The 26,453-nt window shown below is 46.3% G+C and overlaps 1 protein-coding gene across 1 annotated transcript in view; it reads left to right on the top strand.

The window, feature by feature from the left end:
• The window catches only part of PDIA4 (protein disulfide isomerase family A member 4), a 124,699-nt gene that overhangs the window by 82,464 nt on the left and 15,782 nt on the right, over nucleotides 1–26,453 (top strand). The window contains exon 9 of the mRNA XM_088445726.1: nucleotides 938–1,171. Coding sequence (XP_088301852.1) covers nucleotides 938–1,171 — 234 coding nt within the window. The remainder of the gene's footprint in view (nucleotides 1–937; nucleotides 1,172–26,453) is intronic.

Below are 26,453 nucleotides of genomic sequence, written 5' to 3' on the forward strand. Positions count from 1 at the left end.
AAGCAGATTATAGCTAGATGGATTACAACCACAGTTAAGTAGGCATATGGGGGTGAGCTGAAAAACCTGTTCAAGCCAGGATTTCTGCTCATTGCACTCATGCGGTGGGGGCTTCATTGACAGCACGGTGTGGTGCATCCACAGAGCAGTTTTGTAGAGCAGCTACATGGTCACCAAATTTTACAGATCTCAGGACTTTGCGTCCAGAGATGCTATTTTTGGCCATTAAGTATTATGTTCAGGTAAAACTGAACTATCGCATCCCTAGAGGCAGCTTTTCTACATCCCCATTTTAAGAAGTGTCCCCCAGATGAAGGAAACCGAAAACAAGATTTTTGGTATTTACCAGTTAAATCTCTTTACCTGAGTTCCTCTGAGAGAAAGTTTGTTCCTTCCATTGTTGGCTGTGCATATAAATAGGATGCGATACTGTCCTTAGTACTTCAACCTTTCCTTTAGGCACTTTAAGTTTAAAATGAGGGAGAGGAGGAGCTTCATACCCTAAAAAGTTAACTCATTAAGTGCTGGCTCCTCAACCCTCACTATACATCAAGGTCAATAAGTGTCCCCCAATGAAAAATTAGACTGAGATCCAAAAGCAGATACTTAAGACCCACTGAAAATACATTACTATTTTAGATATAAAAATAAATGCTACTAATATAGACCTAATGTCTGTAAAATTTGCAGACCTCTATCATCACGCAACATAATCACGCAAAATGTTTTGGCTAAAGCTTTAATTGTGGGAGAAATGTTAGTGCCCTCATGTCATTGTGTGCGTCACTTGGTATTTTATGCTTAGTGGCTTTTTAAATTCAAACTCTTACATTCCTGTTTTCTGGTAGCAAAGGGGATATTTAAGTTTTGCTGTTTAGAGCTTAGATTCTCATTTTAAATGTGCTTTGAAGAAATCCATCTCTCTCTTTCATTTCAGCAACCCAGTATTGGCGAAGCAAAGTCTTGGAAGTTGCAAAAGATTTTCCAGAGTACACCTTTGCTATTTCCAATGAGGAGGATTATGTATCTGAGTTAAAAGACCTTGGATTAAGTGACAGTGGAGAGGAAATGAATGTTGCAATTCTAGATGCTAATGGTAAAAAATATGCTAAAGATCCTGAAGAGTTTGATTCGGATTCACTTAGAGAATTTGTGTTGTCTTTTAAGAAAGGTAAGCTGTAACTTACTACAACATTTCTACAACCGCTAGAAACTTTGTTCATATGATTCAGATCTTATGTACAGTATTCATAGGAAAAGGAAGATACAGACCCCATCAGCCACTTTCTGCTCACTGTATTGCCACATTTTAGATTTATATAAATTACTAGCTTTTGCCCACAATGAAATCGCTTCTGCCAACATTTTTAATTTAGATGGGCCTAAAGCACACATTCCTCCCCTCTCCCCCCAGCAGGCCGTGCAACACCTATCTCTTGCATTGATGATGTCAATACATTTTTGTGAAGGCTGTCACATAACTTTGCAATTATTGCCTTTACTTTTGAACATTTCAAAAGATAAAGGGAAACAGGAGGGGGAGCTACCTGTGCTGATATCATGTACGGCTTGTGTCCTCTCACAGGACATAAAGGATGGTTTGTGTGTTGTCTGTTATAAAGAGCCACCTCACCAGTCTGGTTTACCTGTTGTTGGACAAGAGCCATATTGGGTTGCCTCTTTGTCCCAGGTTATGATGCAGGTGGTGGATCATTTGGCTACTCCTATGATGCTTCCTTGGATGGGATGTCCACATATGTTTACACCTCAAATGCATTCCTCAAAGGGTGTTGATGGCCATTCTAGTCAGAGTGTGGCACAGTCTAATGTTGATAACAGACCGGTAGTGACTAAAGCACCAAACGCAAGTTGTCTTTATATCAGTCTACCCAACATATGGATTCAGACGCATCATCAGGAATCTGATCATGCACAGGATTCCTATCCAATATCTACTTCTGGGGAGAAGGATCATCCATCTATTGTGGATGTTACTACTTTTGGTGAGGGCGGTTTAAATCAGTCCTAGATATTCAGGATGATGAACCAGCCCTTAGTAAGAAGACTCCAATGTTTAATCACCACAGAAAGGTGGTCAAAACAGTTTCCTGTGTCTGAACAGCTCACTGAGCTTATTGTGGAAGCATGCGGTAACCCTGATTAAGTGATTTTTATATAAATAAGAGAATAAAATCATTTTGTCTGTTCCCACCTTCTGTATGTACTAAGTGGGCGGTACCTGCTACTGTGGATGCTCATGTAACATATTTGATGGAATAGGCAATGTAGCATTTCTGATTAGTGTTTTCTCTGAGAGATTCCACAGATTAAAAAATTGAAGCCTGTGTTAAGGCAATATTTTCATCATCTGGAGCTGTTACCCGTTCAGCTATAGCTGGAGCCTTGATAGTCAAAGCTGTTGAATAGATTGGGGCATTGGAAAATTCTCTACCAAATGCTACTAGAAAACAGATGATGAATATCTCTCACATATGGGAAGCCGCTTCCTATTTGGGAGGAGCTGCAGTGGATGCTGGAATTTTAGCTTCCAGGACATCAGCAGCATCCATAGTAGCATGCAGGGCCCTTTGGTTAAGATCTTGGAAAGCTGATACAGGATCAAAGAGGACCCTGGAAGTCTTACCTTTTCATGGAAAGGTACTCTTTGGAGCAGAGTTGGATAACCTAATTACTACTCTGGCAGCTTCAAAGTCAGCAGGTCTGCCATCTACGTCAAATAGTAAAGCTAGGCAGGTCTGTTCTCAGTCCTTCCGTCCTCAGGGAAAATTTCCTCTAGGCCAACTTGTTTTCGTAAGTCAAAGTGACAAACTAAGAGGTCTGGCCTGGCAAGATGTTCAGCTTCTAAGCCGGACAACAAGCCCTCGGACTGATGAAGCGGACCTCCTCCTGGGAGATCCCAGGGTGGGGGCTGACTACTTCAGTTTTCGGAATATTTGCATCAAACTACAGATGTCTGAATCAGAGAAGTGGTCTCTCAGGGGTATGCCCTCACTTTCAGGAGACATCCCCACCAGAAGTTTTTTTGCCAATAAAACTTCCATCAGATGTGGACAAGGCCTTGGCTTTTCAGGAAGCCATTCACTCCCTGCTACAGGCAGGGGTAATAGTTCCTGTGTCCCAACAAGGAAAGGGTTATTACTCAAATCTATTTCTGGTTCAGAAGCCGAATGGGGCATATCACCCTATACTGATTCCAAAAAACCCTCAACAGGTTTATCCATGTTCCCAAATTGTGCATGGAAACTCTCTGGTCAATTATTTTGGCTCTGGAGCTGGGAGATTACATGGTTTCCCTGGATATTCAGGATCCATATTTGCGTATTACTATTATCCCATCCCACCAGCAATTTTTACGGTTTGCTGTCTTTCAGCAACATTACCAATTTCAGGCTCTACCCTTTGGACTTTCTACAGCTGCCCAGGTATTTACCAAAATAATGTCAGTCATGACTGCTTATCTCAGGCGTCAGGGAGTCAGAATACTGCCATATCTGGACGACCTTCTGATATTGGCACAGACTCCGATGGTTTTGCAACACCATCTTTGCCTACAAAGGCACAGCTGAATCATCAATAATCACTTTCTCCAACACAGCAGATGGTACATCTAGGAGCATTTCTAGATTCTCAGACACAAAGGGTGTTTCTGCCAGAGGGCAATATATTGTGGCCCTATCAATGCGGATACACATGCTACTATGCAAGCAAAGATTATCCATTCTGTCAGCAATGTAGGTGCTGGGATCAATGGTATCGACCTTCAACATGGTAGGGTATGCTCAGTTCTATTCCAGGTCTCTGCAAAGGTTGATTTTCTCCAGGTGGGATGGACAGCATCATTTAATACGGTCCCAGATCTTTCTCACTCCAGAAGTTTTTTACTCCATCCTGTGATGACTAAAAAAGGAGCATCTAAACAAAGGGTGCCTGTTCTGGATCCAAATTGGGTGCTTCTCACCACGGATGCCGGTCTTCACAGATGGGGGGGGGGGGGGGGGGCAGTGGCAGTGACCGGTCATCACACCTTCCAGTGGAGATAGACAAATCAAGAAAGTTGTCTGCCAATAAATATTCTGGAACTGCGAGCAGTATACAAAGCACTTGTCAGGGCACAGGACCTGCTCCAGGGCAGGCCGGTCCAGAACCAGTCCGACAACGCGACTACTGCAATATTCATTCCGGGAATACTCAATTGGGATGCAGACTTCCTCAGTTGCAAGGGCATACACGCCGGAGAGTGGTCTCTCCGTGAGTGTTTCAGCTCCTGGTAAGCATATGGGGTCTACCAGAGAGAGATCTCATGGCGTCACGCCACAACCACAAGGTCACCAGGTACGGGTGCAGGTCCAGAGACCCGTCAGCAGCCTTTGTGGACGCACTGGCAATAAGATGGGACTTCAAGTAGGCGTATATCTTTCCTCCAATTTCCCAGTTCTGAGAAAATTCAAGAAGGAAGACGGACCAGTAATACTGGTGGCTCCAGCTTGGCCCAGACATCATTGGTTCACCGACATACAGAATCTGTCAGTAGACAGTCCGTATCCTCTTCCTTTGTGGCAGGATCTGCTAACGCAGGGTCCCTGCCGACATCCGGACATGCCCCATCTGGCTTTGATGGTGTGGCTCTTGAATCTTCCATCTTAAAAGCAAAAGGGATTTTACAGTTCTGTAATTCAAATTATGCTTTGGGCACGGAAGCCTGCTTCTGCCCGCATCTATTAGAGTTTGCCATTCTTTTGGTCAATGGTGTTCCCATAAGGAATATGATCCTAAGGCGTTCAGGATTTCCAGTTACTGGCTTTTCTGCAGGCAGGGTTAGACAGTGGTCTCCGCCTGGCCACTTTGAGAGTGCAGGTTTATGCACGGTTAGTCTGGTTCCAGAAGAAGATTGCTTCATTACCAGATTTTAGTTATGCGAGTTCAGCCTCCTTTTGTTCCAGCGCTAGCACCATGGGATTTGTCCTTTGGGGCTGCAAGCTTCCCTATTTGAACCTTTTAGACTCTGTAGATTTTGAAGTGGTTGACAGCAAAGACTTTTTTTTTTTTTTTCTTCTTGCTATCTCTTCTGCTCGCAGAGTCTTTGATTTGGCAGCACTCTCGTCGCTCCCCATTTTTGAATTTTCATCAGGTTAAAGCTGTTATTCGTACAAGGGAGGGTTACCTTCCAAAGGTAGTGTCCCGTTTTGCATGTAAATTAAGAAATTGTTGTTCCAGCTTTTCAGGCTCCAGACCTTTCTGCTCTCCGTATTTATGTTGAGCGTACAAATTCTGTTAGAAAATCAGATTCTCTTTTTGTATTATGTTTTTCACAAACGAGGATGGCCAGCTATTAAGCAGGCTCTGGGGAGATGGCTAGACATGACTATCTCTCAGGCGTACACACAGGCTGATCTTCCTGTCCCAAGCACAGTGACAACGCATTCTATTCAGTCAGTAGGGCCACTGTGGGCATTCAGTCATGGGGCCTCAAGGCTGCCATGTGGTATTTTGTCCACACTTTTCTTAGGTTTTATTTCTTTGATACTTTTGCCTCCCAGGATGCTTCCTTTGGGCGACTTAGTATCCTTTCTGTTCAGGAGCATCCCCGCCCTAGGGGAACTGCTTTAGGACATCCCCATGGTAGCCCTGTGAATCCCTACGAACCCCGAAGAAGAAATAGTTATAACTCATAGGTCCATAGGGCACCCACTTTGACGCACCTAGCTTCATTGGGTGATTTTTCCTTCGGTCACAGATTCCCTCATCTACCGTAAGTGTGTTCTGGTGTGTGATTGTTCTTCCTTCTCCACTTTCCTTCTCCTGCCTGTAGGCTTGTTAACTAAACTGAAATCCTATGGCTAGGGGCGGGGTATATATGGAGGAGGACCCAGGGCATTCTGGAAGCCAAAGCTTTAACTGTTTGGTGCCTGGTCTTCCAACCATAATATCCCCATGGTATCCCTGTGGATTCCTATGGTATCCCTGTGGACCTCGAAGAAAAGGAGTTCTCTAGGTAAGTCTACCATAACTCTATTTTTGTTATTGCTCAGCTTTAATTGACAGATCCAGAAATAACCTGCGCTTTGTTTAATCTCGGAGTTTAAACTATAAAATAATGCAGTTCTTGAAAATGGCTTCAGTAATTTTTGCACCAACTTGGAACAAACAGACATCCTCATTATATCAATATATATTTATTTAGCAATTTTTAAAACTTCTAAATGTACAATGATAAAAACTAATCACATTTGTTGTCCTATATCATGGATTGGTTAGATTCCATTGGGCATTATTACCACTGATTTGTGAAAGTGTAAAGCTGTGGTACATGATCACTGAGCGTGTAGTATTTGGGGGTATAGGGGAAGGAAGAAAAGAAGCTGCCAGGTGGGAGTAGGAGTTCTTCTGCTCCTAAAATTGGTTAGAAAATTGATATTATCTGTTTTTCAATAGATATTTAAGTGGGAAAAGAAGATGAAAACAAGTAAAAAGTGAAAGAAAAAACAAGTTCAAATATATAAATTAAGTTTCCTCAGATCTCGCCAATTAAAAAATGCTTTGCCCTGTACAAGAAAGCAATAAGACTGTTAAAATAGCCACAGTAAAAGCATATAGACTTTTAATGGTGATAATGTCACAACATATAACAGTTTGGGTAAAATCAAGGTTAAATTATTTATGGCATTAACAATGTCCTGTTTTCCCACATGGAATTATTGTAGGTTCCACAATAGATATGTTCTATGCATAGAACCACAAATTTGCGTGAAATAAATTCAAATGTCAGTATTGGCTAACCCCCTGTGCTCAAATCTTTCATTGTTCTGTCCCACCACTAAAAAAATCCGGTATATATTAATTACTAGCTGTTACCTGCGGCTTCACCCACAATTAAAATGTCTAAGTCGCAATGCGATGCAACTAGGACGCACCGGGATACAGTGCTGATTAATTTGATATGTAACACTTGTATATCTTTGTGTGACTGACTCTTAATCAGCATGCAAAGTGCTACGATGCAGCGGCCACAGTTTTTTTCCATGCTAAGTCCCATTTACAGACTCTGTTGCACACAGATATACAAGTGTTGCACATCAATTTAATCGGCACAACTAGGTGCGGCCTAGTTGCATCACATTGCGACTTGGGCGTATTTTCAGCAGAAAAAAAACCTCCCAACGCTTGCAGAGTTGCACAGATTTGACGCGTCACTAAAGCCTTTTTTTGCATGTGGGGTAAATACCGGCTGCTTTTGCATGTACCCCACAAATGCTGGACAGCTTTATGTTTTATACTGCAATTTAGATATCAGTTTGGACACACCCTTCCCAAATCTAAATATCTGAGCATTTAAATCTGCCCCACCTGCAGTACAACATGGTTTCAGCTAAGATGCACAGTTATACCCCTTTTACACCGGAGCTAAAACCCGGGTTTTTGAAGGGTTAACCCGGGCAGCTCCCTGGTGTAAAAGGGCAGAGGGTTGGATCGCCGGGTCGAGTGACCCGGCAATCCAACCCAGGTAACTAGCAGGGTTTAACACTGGCGTAGCCCGTGAAACCCTGCTATGGGAACAGCGCACTCCGGGTCACGATGACCTGGAGTGCGCTGCTAGCCGGCCGATCGGTCCGGCTTCAGTGGCGCTTGGAGATGACGTCATCTCCAAGCGTCCACTTTCACTCCGCAAAAGCCGGGTCTATGCAGACCCAACTGCGGTGTGAGCGGCGCTGACTCGGGAATATCCCGAGTCAGCGCCGGCAAAATCCGGGTCTGATCCGTATAGGAACTTTGTTCCAACTCCGGGTCAGACCCGGAATTTAGGTGGAAAAGGTATTACTTGCTGTTTCTTACTCTATTCCCAACTCTGAATCAGGCTCTCAGTACCCCGTTCACATCTTAAAAATAACCCAGGATATTTCTGCAGTGTGAACGCGCCACCAAAAAAAATCGAGCAGGGTTGAACACAGGAACAAGCCGGGTTGAAGTGCAGTGTGAACAGGCCCTACCCGGGTTATCCACCCCAAGACTCTGCAAACAACGCTGATTGGATGTTCCTGGGTATCACTTGATGATGTTAGCAGCCAGACACAAGCGTCACACTACAGTCACCCGCAGAGGAAGCATTACAACTGTTTGAAAGGGGCGAATACCACTACTGTCATTACAGTGATGGTTAATTGAAGTGATGAAGAAGTGAACTGTACACTATGCTGTCAGAAGCTGCATCATGCTCACTGGCTGATTCAAATAGCAGTAAAGCACAAAGACTCAGGAACTCGGGGCTACTTTGGGCCAGATTCAATTAACAGCGAAAAAAAAATCAGCTGATATTATTGCCGCTATCGCCAAACAGACAGTTTTATCGATCTCAGACCAGGAGAAAAAAAATTGGCAAAATCCCTATTTTCTACTTCAGGTTCCATAGGGGGTCCACAGGGTTGACCTTGGGGTATAGCTGGATCTGGATCCACTGGCACCACGCAGTTAAAGCTTTGCTGATCCCAGGATGCGCTGGGTCCATCCTCCTATATACCCAGCCACAGGCACCTCAGTTTTAGTTGGTGCCCGGCTGGAGTCGGGTCACCCTAGTCTGGGGGGCTTCTGGGCAGCCCCTAAGCTTATCTTTAGTTTAATTAACTTTTTACACTTTTTATGAGCGGCAGCTTTGGAATGGGTATGATATACCGCCGGCCGCATCGATTCCCGTCGGGGGCAGAGTGCGACGCAGCGGAAGCCCGACAGCGCTGGAAATCCCGATCGTGGATAGGTAAGTATCCACTAACCTAACCCCCCTTACCCTAACCCTCCTTAGGGGTGCCTAACCCTAACTTCCCCCCCAAGTGCCTAACCCTAACCACCCCCTTCCCCGCTACCTAAACATAAGTCCCCCGGGGGGGTGGATAACCCTAAGTCCCCCCCGGGGGTGCCTATCCCTCCCTCCCCCTAGCCTAACCCTCCCGTGGGGTGCCTAACCCTAAGTCCCCCCCCGGGAGCCCTAAACCTAAACCTCCCCCACCACCCCCCCCCCCCCCTTTCCCTCCCGCGGCTGTCCCAGCGTCGGGGAAATGCGGGCGTCTACATCCAGATGCCCGGCATTTCACCCTTGCCGGGATAAAACAGTCGGCTTCCCGATTGCTTCCCGCAGCTTCAGACTGTCCATTGGACGTCTAAGCTGCTGCTCCTCCATCCCCACTGGCGCCGCGACGCCAGTAGCGATCTGGGGATCGCGGCGGGACCTCAGAGTCTGCACTAGCACAGGCTCTGGGCTCTCCCTGGACTGCTGTCGGACGCGACGGTGTTAAGGTAAGTCGCTGGTCGCTGCTTGCGGTGACCCACTTGTATGCACCTTTTATGCAATCTTAGCCTCCGGTCTCTGGGGATAGACCGGAGGTGCTAGTACAATGGCGGCGGGCTCCGCCGTTAAGGCATACGCCGCCGGACCACTAGACCAACAGGGACCAACTGCTGGTCTAGTGGTCACTCAGGGGTTAATCACTAGCCAGGGGAGAGAGCCTTCCCTGTTTAACAGCTCCTGAGCTCAGCGCGCCTTTCCTCATGTGTACTGGCGACGCTGAGCTGCTTCCTCCTGCGGCCACTCCTCCTCTGAGGTCTCCGGCGGCCATCTTTGTAAGGGTGGCCAGCGCAGATCTCTCCGGTGCTGTGTAGAAGGAGAGAGGTACACAGGGGGATCTACCAAAGGTTAGTGTACACAGCGCTATAGCCCTCCCAGACACTGAATCTGGGAGGTTGATCGTAGTGACAAAAGTGCAGGCTGTTTTTACTTTCTGCATGGTATGTGACTTTTTGCTAGTGCTGACTGTATCTGCTGTATTTCTACTGTCAGTCTATACCTATCCCTTTCCTTCTCCTCCAGCCCTGGCAGGTGTGTGGGGGGAAGGGCTACTCAAGGATCTCACATATATAAATTCACGTATTTGGGAGGTTGGTCACATACTGTTGTGTGCTACACGTTGCCATATTTGTGGACTTGTGTCCTGCACACTTGGGAGTGCTAGCTTCCTGGATTGTTTTGCTATATATCTTTGGGTATATATCGATATATATCTATTGTTTAGCATGTCTGATGAAGTTGAGCGCTCGGCAGCTCCCAGTCTGCTCACTTGTAGACGCTGCGCTGCAGTGGGGAGTATGGAGGATTTAGCACAGGATGGTGTGTGTGCCAGGTGCCGTCTGTTACCAGGTCCCTCTCATCCCGCAACGTCGGGACCAGATCCACCTTGGGCGATGTTTTCCCAAGTACTGGTTTCCATCGCGGACCGTCTGGCGGTTCCGACCTCCCTCCCCCATAGGGGGTTAGCACAACCCGCCATCCCTTCTTCTACAGGTGTACCTTAATTGTTGCAGTCTCCCCCTGGGCCTCAGACAGTTCATCCATATGCGGGGTTCCCTATGTATGTGCAGTGTCCTCCTATGACACAGCAGTGTCCCGCAAACTAATCCACCGTGGGTCCATGTGTTCTCCAATTCTGTACAGAGTTTGGCGGCCTCCTCTTCGGCTTTTCAATCCATGCTGCGTAATGAGAAGCCTCACATGGCGTCAAAACACACTGTTCAGTCATCACAGTCTGCGCAGTTATCAGACTCAGATGCGTCCTCGGATGAGGGTGAGTTGCATGAGGATTCTGATTCAGATTCCCCTGCTCAGGAGGTGGAGACGAGGTCTACCATTAATGTCCCAGCATTAGTGCAGGCGGTGCGGTCCATTTTAGATATTGGAGATGATGCTCCGGCTCCTAAGTCCAAATATCCAAACTTTAAGCAGGCGAAGGTGATGTCGGCTGTTTTTCCTTTATCTGACCAACTGACTGATCATATGGCGGAGGCCTGGCAGTCACCTAGTAAGAGGTTTCAGCCGCAGAAACGTTTAAGCACTAGTTATCCATTTCCTGCTAGTCATTGCAAGAAGTGGGAAACTCCACCAGCGGTGGATTCTCGCGTCACTCACCTCATCAAAAGTGCTACCTTATCTATGCCCTATGCCGTCTGTTTCGTCCTTAAAGGACCCCACGGACAGGAAAGTAGAGACTTGTTTAAAGTCCATTTATTCTCTCTCGTGCGGTGGCCTGTCCGTCCATGGCCATCTCTTGGGTGGCTAAAGCCATTGAGAGTTGGGCCAATCTACTAGAGGATACACTTCCTGAGGAAGCTCAGGAAGCGTAAAGAGCTTTAGTTGGTCAAATGAGGGATGCCGCTTCCTATATTGGAGAAGCATATTTAGATGCTAGTCTCCTCACTTCTAGGGTGTCTGCGGCTGCAGTCTCTGCTCGTAGGTCTTTGTGGGTTCGATCTTGGAGGGCGGATGAGGTTTCCAAGAAAGGCTTAGAGGCCTTACCCTTTAATGGGGACATTTTGTTTGGCCCGGACCTTGACAAAATTGTTGAGACCTTAGCAAAGTCTCAGTCGGCATCCTTACCATCAGCTGCTGCACCTTCTAAACCTCGGACATCAGCCTTTCGGACTCAGGGTAAGTCCAAGGGTCAATCTTTCCCAAGACAGTCGTCAAAGACTGCCCCATAACCAAAGAAGCAAGCCTAGAGCACTAGACGTCCGGCTTCCAAACCCCAGGATAAGCCTTCAGCCTGATGGGACGGGCCTCTCTCTGGGGGATCCCAGAGTGTGAGGCCGACTTCTTCGCTTCGCACAATGCTGGTGCAATACAACCACGGATGCTTGGGTACAAGAAGTGGTCTCCCAGGGGTATGCCCTGTCCTTCCGGAACAGACCCCCTCAGCATTTCTTCTGCATGAGCCTTTCCCTAGACAAGACCAAGGCTTTGTTGATCCAGGAAGCCATACGTCCTTGCTGAGAGCAGGGGTAGTTGTTCCCGTTCCGCCATCTCAATGCGGGACGGTTTACTACTCTTCTCTATTTCTGGTTCCGAAACCAAATGGGTCTCATCGGCCCATTCTCAACCTGAAATCTTTGAACAAGTACCTCAAAGTGCCTACGTTCAGGATGGAAACTTTGCGTTCAATCATTCTGGCTATGGAACCGGGGGATTATATGGTCTCCCTGGATATACAGGACGTCTACCTCCATGTTCCTATTGCCCCTTCACACCAGCAGTATCTGAGGTTTGCTATACAACATCTTCACCACCAGTTCCAGGCTCTACCCTTTGGTCTTTTTACGGCTCCGAGGGTGTTCACAAAAGTGATGGCTGTCATGGCAGCACATCTGCGCAACCAAAGTATACGGCTTCTGCCGTATCTAGACGACCTCCTATTGCTGGGGGCTCTCCGGAGGTCCTTTTACAACATCTGCACCTGACGATCGCTTGTCTCCAAACGCACGGGTGGCTAGTAAACTGGAAGAAGTCTTCTTTCATTCCATCACAGAGGATTGTTCATTTGGGAGCCCTTCTAGACTCCCGTCAGCAATGGATCTTCCTGACTCCGGAGAAGGTGGCCTCTCTACAACTGCGAGTGAGCAGTTGTCTAAAGAGTTCCCAGGTATCAGTGCACTCAGCAATAAGAGTTCTAGGGGACATGGTGGAGTATGCCCAATTCCATTCCAGGCCCCTGCAGGGGCTGATTCTATCCAAGTGGAACGGGTTGCCTCAATGAATCAGGACACAAATGCTTGTATTGCCTCTGGAGGTGCGCCTATCATCTCACCTAGGGCCGCCCCTTTTGGATCCCGGACTGGGTCCTTCTCACGACAGATGCCCAGTATTCGGGGTTGGGGGGAGGTGTCGGGTCCTCTTTCACTTCAGGGACGTTGGACAGTGGAAGAAGCTGTTCTTCCCATATATTCTCGAACTTCGGGCCGAGCAGTACAAATTCAGTCCAACAACGCCACCACAGTGGTGTACATCAACAGTCAAGGAGGGACTCGCAGTCGAGCAGCGATGTCGGAGGTGTCACACATCCTGTCCTGGCGTAGTGCCACCTTCCTAAAAAAGAGGGGGCAGTCGCAGGGGTAGGAGGTAATAGTTAATTAGTGCGCTCAAAACTGTTATCCATAACAGGATATACTTGTTTATTTATAAAACATCACATGGATAATAGCAATAGGAAAAACAATAAATACATTTATATCAATAGTAATAGGACATGTAAAACAAAATAAATAAAATTCCTGGATACAGCTCAATATATAGAGAAATTTCTCCTTTTTCTCCACAAAATGAATGTAATTGCAGTGCTGTTGGCAAAGTCACTGAGTAAGTAGGTGGGCTGATTAGCCTGTATACACAGTGGGTAAAAAAAGATTGTTGCAAATATAGTTGTTACCTGTGACTCCTGTCCTTGGTGAAAAGAAATTAAGTTATATTAGCAAGGGTCACAAGTAAATGGTGCTTGTGGTCTGTTGTAATTGTGCTCAACCCGACCGGCGGGGAGCGCCCGGTAACCAGAGCTGTCTTTGAGAATCCTGGGATCACGGGTGAGGCGGTGGATCAGCTGATTTTGATAACACTTACAGCTCCAGCTGTGAAGGTTGCCGGGGAAGGAGAACACACACTGTGGCCGCGTCAAACAACCCGCCTCAAGTGCCGTGTGCCGGCGGACAGTGCAATGACTATAGCGGATCTGTTAATCCCAAATGAGGTGAGCAGCAGGGCACTGGTTAGTCACCAGAGGAGAAAACTGTCCCTGGATGGTGTAGCCGGACGTAGTCAACAGGCAATCGGAGTCTTGCAAGTGCCACTTTCCGGCCATCTCGGCAGTCTTCATTCCAGGAGTTCTGAACTGGGAAGCGGACTTCCTCAGCCGTCATGACGTGCTTCCCGGGGAATGGTCCCTTCATCCAGAGGTCTTTCAACTGCTCGTGGACAAGTGGGGACTGCCGGAGGTGGACCTCATGGCCTCCCATCACAATTAAAAATTGCCAGTGTACGGGTCCAGGACAAGAGACGCCGGCGCAACCCTAGTGGACGCGCTGTCAGTGAAATGGACATTTCAACTAGCGTATCTCTTCCCTCCGATAGCCTTGCTGCCTCGGGTCCTTCGGAAATGCAAAGACAGCAGCACGCTTCTGCTAGTGGCAGCAGCTTGGCCCAGACATCCCTGGTACTCCGATCTTCGGAGTCCATCCATCGACGTTCCGTTTCTTCTGCCTCAACGTCGGGACCTGTTGTCTCATGGGCCCTGCCTACACCCGGACCTGGGTCGCCTGTCTTTGACGGCGTGGCTCTTGAGACATCAGTCTTGAGAGCCCGAGCTTTCCAGCTCAGTCATCGGCACAATGCTAAAGGCACGTAAGCCAGCTTCCGCCAGGATCTACCACAGGGTGTGGCATACTTATTTTCAATGGTGAGAGTCCAGGAACTACGATCTTCAAGCGTTTCAGGTTTCTAGAATTTTGGCGTTTCTTCAGTCTGGTTTGGACTTGGGTTTATGCCTCTCTTCATTGAAGATTCATGTGTCCGCAATTTCTGTATGGTTCCAGCGTAGAATCGCTACTCTGCCTGATGTCCGTACCTTTTTCCAAGGTGTCCTCTGGATTCAACCTCCCTTTGTTCCACCAGTGGCTCCTTGGGATTTGGCTGTGGTCCTTCGGGCCTTGCAGGGTCCTCCGTTTGAGCCTCTAGAGTCTGTGGAACCAAAGTGGATGACACTTAAGACTGTTTGTTTGTTTTTCTCCTGGCAATTACTTCAGCCAGAAGGGTGTCAGAACTTGGCGTACTCTCTTGCCGTTCGCCTTTTCTGATTTTTCACCAGGACAGGGCGGTTCTTCGTTTATATTGATCGCACTAGTCCCGTTCGCAGGCCTGATTCTTTGTTTGTCCTCTTTGGTTTTCATAAGAGGGGTTGACCTGCCAACAAGTAAACCTTAGCCCGTTGGCTTCGTTTAGTGATTTGTGAGGCTTATTCCCAGGCGGGGTTACCTGTCCCAGCCTCTGTTGAGGCTCATTCCACTCGGTCTGTGGGTCCCTCGTGGGCTGCTGGCCGTGGCGCCTCAGCTGTTCAGCTGTGTAAGGGGCCACTTGGTCTTCCATACATACTTTTTTACGATTCTATGTTTGACACGTTCGCCTCTCAGGATGCATCCTTCGGGCGTCGGATTCTCCTTTTCAGCACATGAGCGTCCCCGCCCTTAGTTGAACTGCTTTGGGACATCCCCAAGGTCAACCTTGTGGGAATGGGTATGAAATACCACCGGCCGCATGGCCGGCGGTTCGATTCCCGTCAGCGGCAGCCCGACAGGAGCAGAGTGCGAAGCAACGGAAGCCCAACAGCGCTGGAAATCCCGATCGTGGATAGGTAAGTATCCACTAACCTAACCTAACCCTCCTTAGGGGTGCCTAACCCCAACTTCCCCCCAAGTGCCTAACCCTAATCACCCCCTTCCCTGCTACCTAAACCTAAGTCCCCCGGGGGGGTGCCTAACCCTAAGTCCCCCCCGGGGGTGCCTAACCCTTCCTCCCCCTAGCCTAACCCTAACCCTCCCGGGGGGGTGCCTAACCCTAAGTCCCCCCTGGGAGCCCTAAACCTAACCATCCCCCCCCACCCCCCCGCGGCTACGACCGTGATGCTGGGCACCGGTCTCCCGGCGTCGGGGAAATGCGGGCGTCTACATCTAGATAGAAAGCAATTTTTTTTTCCAAGAAAACTGGGGGTACGTTAAAATGGGTGCAAGTATATTTTCGTATCCTAAAAATGCAATTTTATAAACTTTTAAACTGCCTGCGTGCGATGTTTAAAACACTTGACTCATCCATACCGCCCCCCAAAAATCTGACGCAATAAGTTAAAATAACTTTCAACGGGTTTTTTTTTTTCCACCCAATATGTGTGCGGTCCTTTTTAACCTAAGTACGCAACTTATGAATAATGTTTTTGGGGTAATTTATCATTAGGAGGGGTGTCCAAAGGGTGCTGAATGAAATTTCCACATTTTAGGCAAAAATACGCCCCACAGTGGTAGTTGATCAGCCATGATTCCTGCAATACTGTGAGCAGTCCTCACCCCTCCCTTGTGTTCCCTTTTTGTGATCTTATTTTTGTGAGCCTGAAAAGGTGTTTTTTTTTTTTTTTTATTAAATGACATCCGTGAGGTTTTACAGGGCTGAGTGTGAACAGGGCCAACCCAGGTCAAAGGTGCAGTGTGAAAGGGGTCTGGCCCGGTTCGGGGCCTGACCCATGTTCAAAATTCCGGGTCACAGCCAGGTTTGCGAAAGGGATATGAGTCTCACATTCCAGCTCTGTAAAGCGTCTATTTACTAAGCCTTGGATGGGGATAAAGTCGACGGACATAAGGTGCCAACCAACCAGCTCCTAACTGTCATTTTTCAAAAACAGCCTGTGACATGGCAGTTAGGAGCTGATTGGCTGGTACCTCATCTCCGTTCATTTTATCGCCAGCCAAGGATTACTAAATAGACTGCTAATCCTTCAAAATGTTTATTCTGTTAAACAGGCTTCCTCTGGAATAATTGATTAAATTGTCTTCTGTTAGGCACTCAGGTCATGTGATGTCAGGATAAATCAACCACTTAGGGCCGTATTCAATTAGGTGCGAAAAGCCTTTTTCGGCGCTAAAGTATCGCGAGTGACGTCATTTTGCCATGCGAAAAGTTTCCTCCGTATTCAATTCCAGAGACTTTTTGACGGTGCGAAAACTCAATGCAATGGAACCGGCGAAAAAGCTTCACCTATAATTTAGTATCGAAAAGTGCAGAATTGGGGTTTTGGGGTGCAAACTTCAGAAAACCCCGCTGCACCCTTGGGACAGTCCCCCAAAGGTAAACTGCGTCAAAAAAAGTTTACTTTACTTTAGATCACCCCAAAAAAAGTATTCATTTTGGGGGCAAAATGGTCCAAAGTTGGGGGACAAATTTTAAAACTAGCGAAATACTCTAGGGGCGTCCCCAAGTATGCCCCAGGTGTTTTTAAGTTTGCAGGTGATTGCGGAAGGTGAATTTTTTTAACATTTTCTTAAATCTTCACTTTAGCAACTTTAAAATATGCTAGCACCCATTTTAGTGTACCCCAAATTTGCTGGGACTACTTCTTCTCTGCAAAAAACCCTGCTAAATAATAATCTTCACCACTTCTGCAAGGATGCTAATTAGCAGCTATTGAGAGCATTTAAGTACCCCAAATACCTTCAGCAGGGCTATTCGGGGGTATCTATAGTGATACCCAATGTCTGTGCATCTTTTGGGGGGTGTCAGACTGATTTCCCTAAATTTGATAGCACTTTTTGCCAGGTCACGTCTAATTGAATATGCCCCTGTACTAGCTAATATTTTTTCCAAAAATGCCCCCAAAACTTTTTTTTTTTTCTCACAATATGTAAATAGCTGATTAAGTATTTTTTAACAATTATGCAGATGTGCCAATAAAATGATGCTTAATCAAGTTTGCAAAGTCCTGCAATATGAGTAGCCAGCCAACAGCAGGGGGAAGTGTTCCTGAGGATCGGCCATCACTGCTTAGCCTCTGAATACATTTCTAATCACAGTCTGAGATGGTGTGACTGTCCCGGCAACTGCTTCTATCCTGAGTACTGAGAACAGATGCAGCTGGGCGATTGCTGAGGAGGGAACTGGGCAGGAAGCAGAGGGGCTGGTACAGTCTCCTGAACCTGGTGGCTGCTGGAAGATTAGCTGTTGGGCGTTTCTGACTCTGTTGCATCAGATGTGGCTGTGTCAGGGAAAGCCCAACTTAGCTTGGTTGCATTTAATGCAACCAAGCAGGCACTTGGCTGACATTGTTTCTTTTTTTTCAGTAATTGGTCTTGAAGAATAGAGAAGGAAAGTGGATAATGGGGGTGAGGGAAGGAAAACGGTAAAAATGTACTTAATTGACAATGATCTAAAAACAATACTCAGGGTCATTAGGATGTTACAGATTTTTCCATGATATGACCACTAAAGGGTTAAACAGTGACTTTATGGTTGGTGTCATCAGGATTTTCTTTTTTTAAAGAAAGGCACTTAACTTTGTTACAGATTTTAACCCCAAATATTCACTACAAGATGTTGCGCAGGATGCAGCAAGGGGAGAAATATGTTCAAACCCGAAAATGCAGGTTTTACCCCATTTCTCATATGCACCAATCACATTTCTCATATGCACGCGGTGGGTAATGCCATCTCCTGATGTTACACTGTAGAAACCTATGGGCGGAAGTCCATCATTCACAAAGGAGCGCGCATACGAGTTTTCCTTCATGCATGTTGGTGTAATAAACGCTGGAATGCATGCAAAGAGCGGTGGGATGTATCTCGTCCCAAATGCGATGTCTTGCAGCCCACCCAAAGTACAAACCAATCTGCTCTTGTCATTTTACAGACCTATTTTTTTTTTTTGCTGGTATCTCCAAAGACCAGGCAGTTTTCTCCATCTCAGACCAGGAGAAAAAAATTACAAAATCCCTATTTTTGTGTAAAAATGTGGACCCCCCTCCCCCTATTGCAAACAGTCTGCAGGGAGCATTGAGTGCAACGGTAGTGCGTATCCCGTGTAGTCGCAGTCCCTGGCAGGCATTTTAGCTGGAGATCAATCAAATAACCAATGACTTTGATTTATCGCCAACTAAAATGCCTGCCAGGGACTGCGACTACACAGGATACTCACTACCGTTGCACTCAATGCTCCCTGCAGACTGTTTGCAATATCCACTAAGGTCTTTGAAACAGACCTATTGAACGGAACACTGACAAGTGGATACTGACACTGCGACTGTCACCGCACCGATTGGATTTGCTGCTTGTTTGCATCATCTGTTGAAGTTTCCGCTATATGTTTATCCAACAGTGCGATTTGGCTATTTGGTGAGGATCCGTTCTTACAGCTGGATTGTGAATAAGCTGAGATACATAAAACTAAAGGCTACCTGCTATTTGTTTGTTGCTATTGTTAATGGACCTTTAAGTTATACACCGTTACCAAGGGTAACACACACACTGAGGGACCACGATCCTTTCCCTGCAGATGCTGTTTCTGTCTAAATGGTGCTTAGCTAGTGCACAACATGCGGCTTAGAACATGATTTAATTAATGGGGAGTGAGTAACAAAATTAGTTGACTTGAGATTTTGATTTTAGTTTTGTTTTTGTAACATTGTATACCAAAACCTGAGTGACTGCTTCATGTGGCTGGTATTAGAAGACATTTACTGGCGATTTGATCGTTCAGCCTGTACAATTTGAAAACGATAAACGATCAAACGATATCGTAGCATTCAGTTTCTTGAAGGGTGTATGCTGGGCTAGGCTTTCATGAGGGAATAAATAGGTGGCAGCCCTTTTATTCATTGCATTTATGCTCTGTGGCTAGTTTGATTAGGTTTATACCTGCTAAACGTTGTTGTATTGCTTATTTGCTGAGGTTTGTTTTTGGCTTGACTTTAAACAAACTGCTTATTTTTGCTCATCATGGATCCTTATCGCTAATGTGTGATGGCATATGCTGGAGTTGTGCTTTTGGCTGATAGGGAGAGGTCCAAGAAGAGTTCAATCATGCTAGACCAAGGAGTGGCTGCTGCAGAGGGATTCTATCTCGCACATGCCACTGCTTGCTGAAATCTGAGAGAACAACCCAGATGACTTTCAGTATTTCCTATGGATGGATGATGTCACTTTTTGGGAGTTGCTGAGTCTGGTCACTCCTTACATCCAGGATACTAAGATGCAGAGGGCCATACCCCCTGCGGAGAGGCTCACCACAACCCTGAGGTACCTTGTAAACTGGAAGATCCCTGGCTGATCTGAAGTTCGGCAGCCTCATTTCTGCTCAAACTTTGGGAAGGATCATTCCAGAGACATGCCGAGCCATATTTACTGTCCTGAGGCTTGAGTATTTTAAGGTAATTACAAATTTTGCCGACATTGTCATTTGATATACGCTGCTGCACCCCACTATACGCCCCTTAAAAATATTTCCTTAGCTAGCCTTATGATGGACGCAGCTGCACCCAACTGTGCGCCCCTTAAGAAGATTTCCTTAGCTGTACTTATGATACAATGCCTATCTTGTGTATTTAATTTATTTTATTTTTTTCGTGTTTCCATCTTCCATTGAAGAATGGCAAACTGTTGCAGAAGATTTCGAGGCGAAATGGAATTTCCCAAATTGTGGATGGGCAATCGATGCGAACATGTTCGCATTATACCACCACCCCGCAGTGGTTCTTTGTATTTTAACTGCAAGGGCTATTTCAGTATAGTCGTGATGGCTATAGTAATTGTGAACTATGGCCCTCATTCAGAGCCGTACGCTCTGAGCAGAGCGCACGCTCTGAATGAGGGCCGGCCTCCATGAAAATGGAGCGTCCTCCTGGACGCTCGTATAGCTGTGGGTGACCACCCACAGCCTATACGAGCGTGCAGTTTGATGGCCGCGATGGTCTTGACCATCGCGACCATCGAAACTGCGAGCCGGAGCCTGCGGTTGAGGTTTTCAACCGCAAGCTCCGGAGTGATTTTGGCTCTATCAGAGCCAAAATCACTCCCACTGACATCACTAGTGATGTCAGTGGGCCGGCTTCTGACGGGAGGCGTTCCCGTGGGAACGCCCCCGTCAAACAGGCACGCCTACCAAAGGGGGCGTGCTGTCAATCAACATCGACAGCACGCCCCCTTTGATCAAACACAACGAGCAAAGGACTTTCCTTCGCTCGTCGCGTCTGGCGCATGCGCACGACGGAGCTCCCTCCGTCGTGCGCATGCTCAGTCCAGAACATCGACCCACTTGCGTGCGGACAGTCGCTCGCGAGTGGGTCTGAATCAGGCCCTATGAGTTTATTTAGATGTTGGCAAAAATGGACAGGCCTCTGACGGTGGATCTTTCAAGGACACTGTGTTTTATGAAAGATTTATATCCGGAAACCTGCACTTACCACCAGCCTCCCAGTGCAAATAGAATCTCAATTTTGTATTTATTGGGGATGAGGCAATCGCTTTACATGAACATGTCATAAAGCCCTTTCCACAAAGGGGTTTAACTGATGAGAAAAGAATTTACAATGATCGACTGTCCAGGGCTTGGTGTACAGTCGAAAATGCCTTTGGAATAATGAGTAGCAGGTTCCGGATATACTCCGATTAATTTAGGAGTGGATAAAATAGCCTGGATAGTGATGGCCTGCTGTGCTCTTCATAATGTTTTGCAGGAAATCATCACAGCAAAGGGCACTTCTTCAGCCCATGACAACATAGAAGACAGTCAAATGTGGACATCTGTGTCTTCTACCCCCTTTCCCACAGCCTATTCTACACGTGCAAAACAAGTCAGAAATGAGTACATAGCATTTTTTAATGGCATGGGTGCAGTTCCTTGGCAGGGAAATTGCATTTCCTAATTTGCACGTTTCCTTGGAGCATGAATAAAATTTCTTGCAATTATCTTCTCAAAAATAATTTTATTTAAAAAATTGTATATGTATTTAACAAGTCCTGTTATTTGTTAACCTTAAAAATGTAAAAGTACTCATAAAATACAGCACCTGGCGGCGTTATGCTGGGAGGGACGAGGCCAGAGTCTGTGTGGGTGCACGCAGACTCCCTAGCCTCGCAAGCTGCTAGGACCTGGCCAGACTGCTAGATGCTTTAGCTAGTGCAGCCTGGCCTAAGGAACATCATCCACAATTGCAACCTAAGTTTGCGATTGTTCTGATGGTGGCCCCACGCTGCGATCTCTGTAGCAGTGCTGGTTTCAAGCAAATGCAGCAAGGAGCTGAGTGACACCTATATCTTCATTTGCATTTCAAATGCACGGAATTGCTCAGACGTTTGTGTGCGCCTGTGCAATTCTGTCCATCTCTGACTCACACCCAGAGTCTGCACACTAGCCCTCTCCAAACTCCAGATAATTGATACTGTTTTTGATTGCTATGACACAAAACAGTATTGGATCTTACCCCCCCCCTCCCCCACCCTAGTAAAATCAGCCACTTCAGTGAAGCCAGTGCAGGCCGTGACTGTTGCTGGAGGTGGCTTCTTATTAGAAGCGCCACCTGCCAGTCATGCTGAAGATGGGCAGCCCCAGGGAGAGTCTCCTCCCCCTGGGACTGCTAGTCTGGGCTGAGATCAGCAGAGAGTGGCTTCCATTGCAACAAATGCAGCCCATAGAAGCTTGTGTTATGCATGCGACTCATGCGCCGGTCCTGACGTCTGCCACATTCACTGAGCAGGTGTCGGAACCCAGGCCAGCAGCAACAGCGGCCCCCCTCAGGCAAGAGAGCAGGAGCCGCTGTTGACACAAACTGAACCTCAGGGGTTATGATTACAAGAGTCAATTAATATTTTTTTTTTTAATTTGTAATGTATAGAAACAACCATCTAAAACCATCTAGACCTTGGATTATGTAAAACAGTCCCAAAACCCCATTTTCCCTTATCCGACTTTAAAACACTACCATTTCTAAATATAATACATAATATCAAGAAAAACACAAGAGATGTAAACTTTTAATATTTTTTTAGAATTTTCAAATGAGAAAGTACTAGACAGGATTAATCGATTAATACCAGACCAATGAGTGCCTCCTGAGTAGGGGTTACCCAAATACAAAGAATCAGGCACTGAAATAAATAGGAATATACAGTCGAGAGCATTAAAGTGATGCTAACATAACTAAGGTAAAAGCAAGGATACAGAATTGAGAAACTGTGTCCATGTTAAGAGCACAAGAAGTATACATTAGTCACAACGTTCAGTAAATAAGTGCAAATGAAGTACAATTGCAAAAGTCATGACACTGAGGGCCTGATTGCGAGCCGGACGCTCTTTAAGAGTGCTCACTCTGAATCAGGGTGTTTTTTTTTGGGGGGGGGGGGGGAGGGGGGGGGTTCGGACTCCTGGCCGCTCGCACAGCTGTGGGTGACCACCCACAGCTTTTGCGAGCGGCCAGGTGATGGTTGCGACCCTTGTGGTAGGGTCTCGTTCCCGCAAGCCCCAGTGAGCTTCTTGCTCTGACATTCCTTCGGGAACACCTCCGTTTGTGTAGCCACCCCTTGCCCGCCTCCAAAACGGGACGAGCTGTCAATCACAATCGAAAGCCGCCTCGTTTTGGTGCGAGACCCGTAGCGACGGAGCGCCCATAGCTACAAACTTCGACCCGCTTGCGAGTGCACAGTGCTCGCGAGCGGGTCTGAATCAGCCTCTATGTACGTACTCAGTCATTCTTGAGAAAAAAAAACAAAGTAGTGACAAATGTATAAAACACTAAAAAACCGAACAATAAAAAAAAATCTGATATTATAACATTCATCATCGGCCTTCAGGGTGGTTTGTGCACTCATCCATGCTGAGTGCACACCACTCCTGGATGTGCTGGGAAAGGGAGATGGTGTTTATGGGCTGCCCGAGACTTGATAGGTGAGGGGTTGTGACAGAGGGGAAATTGGGGGATATGCCAGTCTATGAGGTGGGATGGGGAGATTGCCAGATGACAGTGGGGTGGGTTGTGCCATAATATTACCCTACATGACTGTGCTCATCCAATTTTCTTTGATAAGCAAATATTATAGCATTATATATTATGCGCTTGAAATGAGGCAGCTGGTTTGGAGCCATGCTATACATTTCATGGCCGATATGCATTCAAAAAACTGATTTGCACTTTGGGGCGTCTGTAAAACCTCTACGTGTTTTTAAAAATCTGTCACTCCTCGACGGTCCAGAGGCTGGAGTCGTTGGAAGCCACCCTCCACTTTTTGGTGGGTGCTTGTGCGGACGGCCTCTCAATTTCTGACTCCACGACCTCATGGGGTCGCTGGATGAAGAGTCAGGATCTACGTCCAGGACTTCCACCTTTGGAAAGATGATAAAAATATATATTTGAAAAAAACTAAAAAATAATTACCATACAGTGGCTTTGAAGACAATAAAAAATTTGAATCTGTCAAAAGTGGGAGTCATTTGAGAAGTAAAAAAATCAACTAGAACAAAGCTGACCCTCCAAAACCTCAATGAGGTCTTCTCCCACCTCTGGCTCCAGTGAGCACCGCGATCGTCTCTTTGGTTCTTTCTCAAGAATGAATGTGAGCAGGTCCTTCATCTGCACCTTCTCCTGAACATTGTGACCTCAGATACTACTTGTGCTTCTTCAGGAACTCTGGGCCTGATTCAGACCCGCTCGCGAGCGCTGAGCGCTGACAAGCGGGTCGATGGAGGCGCATGCGCACGACTGAGCCAGCTCAGTCGTGCGCATGCGCGAGACCCGGATAGCGACTGGCAAACCGTCGCTCCGGGTCTCGTACCAAAGGGGGCGTGCTGTCGATGTTGAGTGACAGCACGCCCCCTTTGGTGCGCGTGCCGGGGGCGTGGCTGCCCAGACGGAGGAGTTCCCATGGGAACGCCTACCGTCTGGGGCCGGCCCCACTGACATCACAAGTGATGTCAGTGGGAGTGCTTTCGGCTCTGTTTGAGTCGAAAGCACTCCAGGGCTTGCGGCAATGAGACCCTACCACAAGGGTCTCGTCGCAAGCCCGATAGTCGCGATGGACCATCTTCCTGGCCGCTCGCTATAGCTGTGGGTGGTCACCCACAGCTATACGAGCGGCCAGGAGGCCACTCTATAAAAAAAAAAAAAAAGGACAGCCCTGATGCAGAGCAAGCGCTCTGCCAGAGCGTCCGCTCTGAATCAGGGCCTCTGTTCTCAAATTCTGTATCTTCCCCTTCAGCAAGTCAGGGTCGGCATCACTTTCTTGCTCTCGACTGTATATTAACAATTTATTCAGTGCCTGATTCTTCAGATCTCTGAGTATTCCCTACTCGACACCTTCCAGAGGCACTCATTGGCCTGGTACAGCTCGATGAATCCTGTCCAGAAAGCTCGGAACAGCGTACCAGTCATGTCTGCAAGGAAGAAAAAATTGTAAACTAACATAACAAAAAAAAAACACTGCCCCCTGAGTGCCCCTTATGCAGTACCCCCAGTTGTCCCCCTTATGCAGTTCCTGTGCCCCCTGTTGTCCCCCTTATGCAGTGCCTGTGCCCCTTATGCAGTACCCCCAGTTGTCCCCCTTATGCAGTGCCTGTGCCCCTTATGCATGCCCCCAGTTGTCCCCCTTATGCAGTGCCAGTCCCCAGCGAGTGCAATATTGGTGGATAGTGGTTTCGCACTTTTTTTGTATTTTGAAGAGCTGTGTAGTCCCTCCGTAGATCAGCGTCGAGCTCCGGTAAGGAGCGAACATAAAACGGAGGTTTCGGAATGTCGTCAGTGTCAAGGGAGTGGTTTATCGTTTGGTTGTTGATCGTTACTTGTAACTACTGTACGATATGCAACGATATACCAATGATACGACCACGATATTGGGAAATTGACCAGCATGTAGGGGCGAAAAAGACACGAAACGACCAGCAGGTGCGCGCATCGCTGGTCATTAACGACCAAACAGTACATGATTGTTGCATGATTAATGACCGACTGAACGATAACAATGTCGTTATCGTTCAATCACTCATTTTTATCTGCTAGTGGATACGCGCCTTTAGATTCAACCATTGGATTTGTGAGGAATATTTTTTTATTCATTTTTTTTTACTTTAGAAATTACAATTTACTGTCTAATCTATTTAGATTTATGATCTTTTGGAATATTTTGTTTTTATTTGTGTAATATTAAATGTTATATGTGAACCAGACTTCTCCTGATTAGTATACCTGTTTTTTTATTAAGACTAACACAACTACTGGTTTATTTTGGGACTGAGCAAGATATTTAAAATGTTTAAATTTGAATAACGCGATTTACTAATATTAATTTGTTCTTCTCTGGTTTTTTTCTGACTGGAGGTTTACAGATTCCTCCATGTTAATTGCTGCAATTTAAGTATGATTCTAATAATAATATCCAATAGGCAATGTACAGTTTGCCCCATCAGATTCTGTTGGTGATTTTAAACATAAAATTATTCTAAATAAAATGGATTTATGACCTGGCCGCTCTGACACCTAAAGGGTTAAACTTTGAGTTTGAGATGAGAAAATCCTGATGTCACCAACCATAAAGATTTGAACCCCACACATCCGCTACCAATCTGCCATGTCACAAAATAACCAATAGATGTACGTATGTTTCTAAAGTGAACGTTCAAAAGAATGTTATAATGAAAAAAAAATCTCTTAACAGCCCAATTGCTTAACGCTGGTTTTAGATCACTGTCCATGCAAACGATTGAACAATTTTTTACTGCATTAAAATGAATGGAAATCGTCCAAAATTGACTGCAAACACATCAGATGTCAGATATCGCTATCTTACAAACGGGAACGCGCATCGTTCATTGTTGCCTACATGTCAGATTTTTCTTTCAGATATGAACGATTTTTAAAAGTTATCGTTCAGATCTGAAGAAAAATCTGACCGTGTGTATGCACCAATACTGTTGTTCCCTTCCTTCCCCCACATTATCCTCTCCTTTTTTTTTTTTTTTTCGCTGATTCTCTCCCAAGATCAATTGCTCTAACAAAAAAAACCATAGTGATGTGATTTATTCTGACTTAATTAACATCACTTGACCGGAGTGACTGTC

Source organism: Taudactylus pleione, unplaced genomic scaffold (assembly GCF_031769625.1).
Source record: "Taudactylus pleione unplaced genomic scaffold, aTauple2 ptg000386l, whole genome shotgun sequence".
NCBI lineage: Eukaryota > Metazoa > Chordata > Amphibia > Anura > Myobatrachidae > Taudactylus > Taudactylus pleione.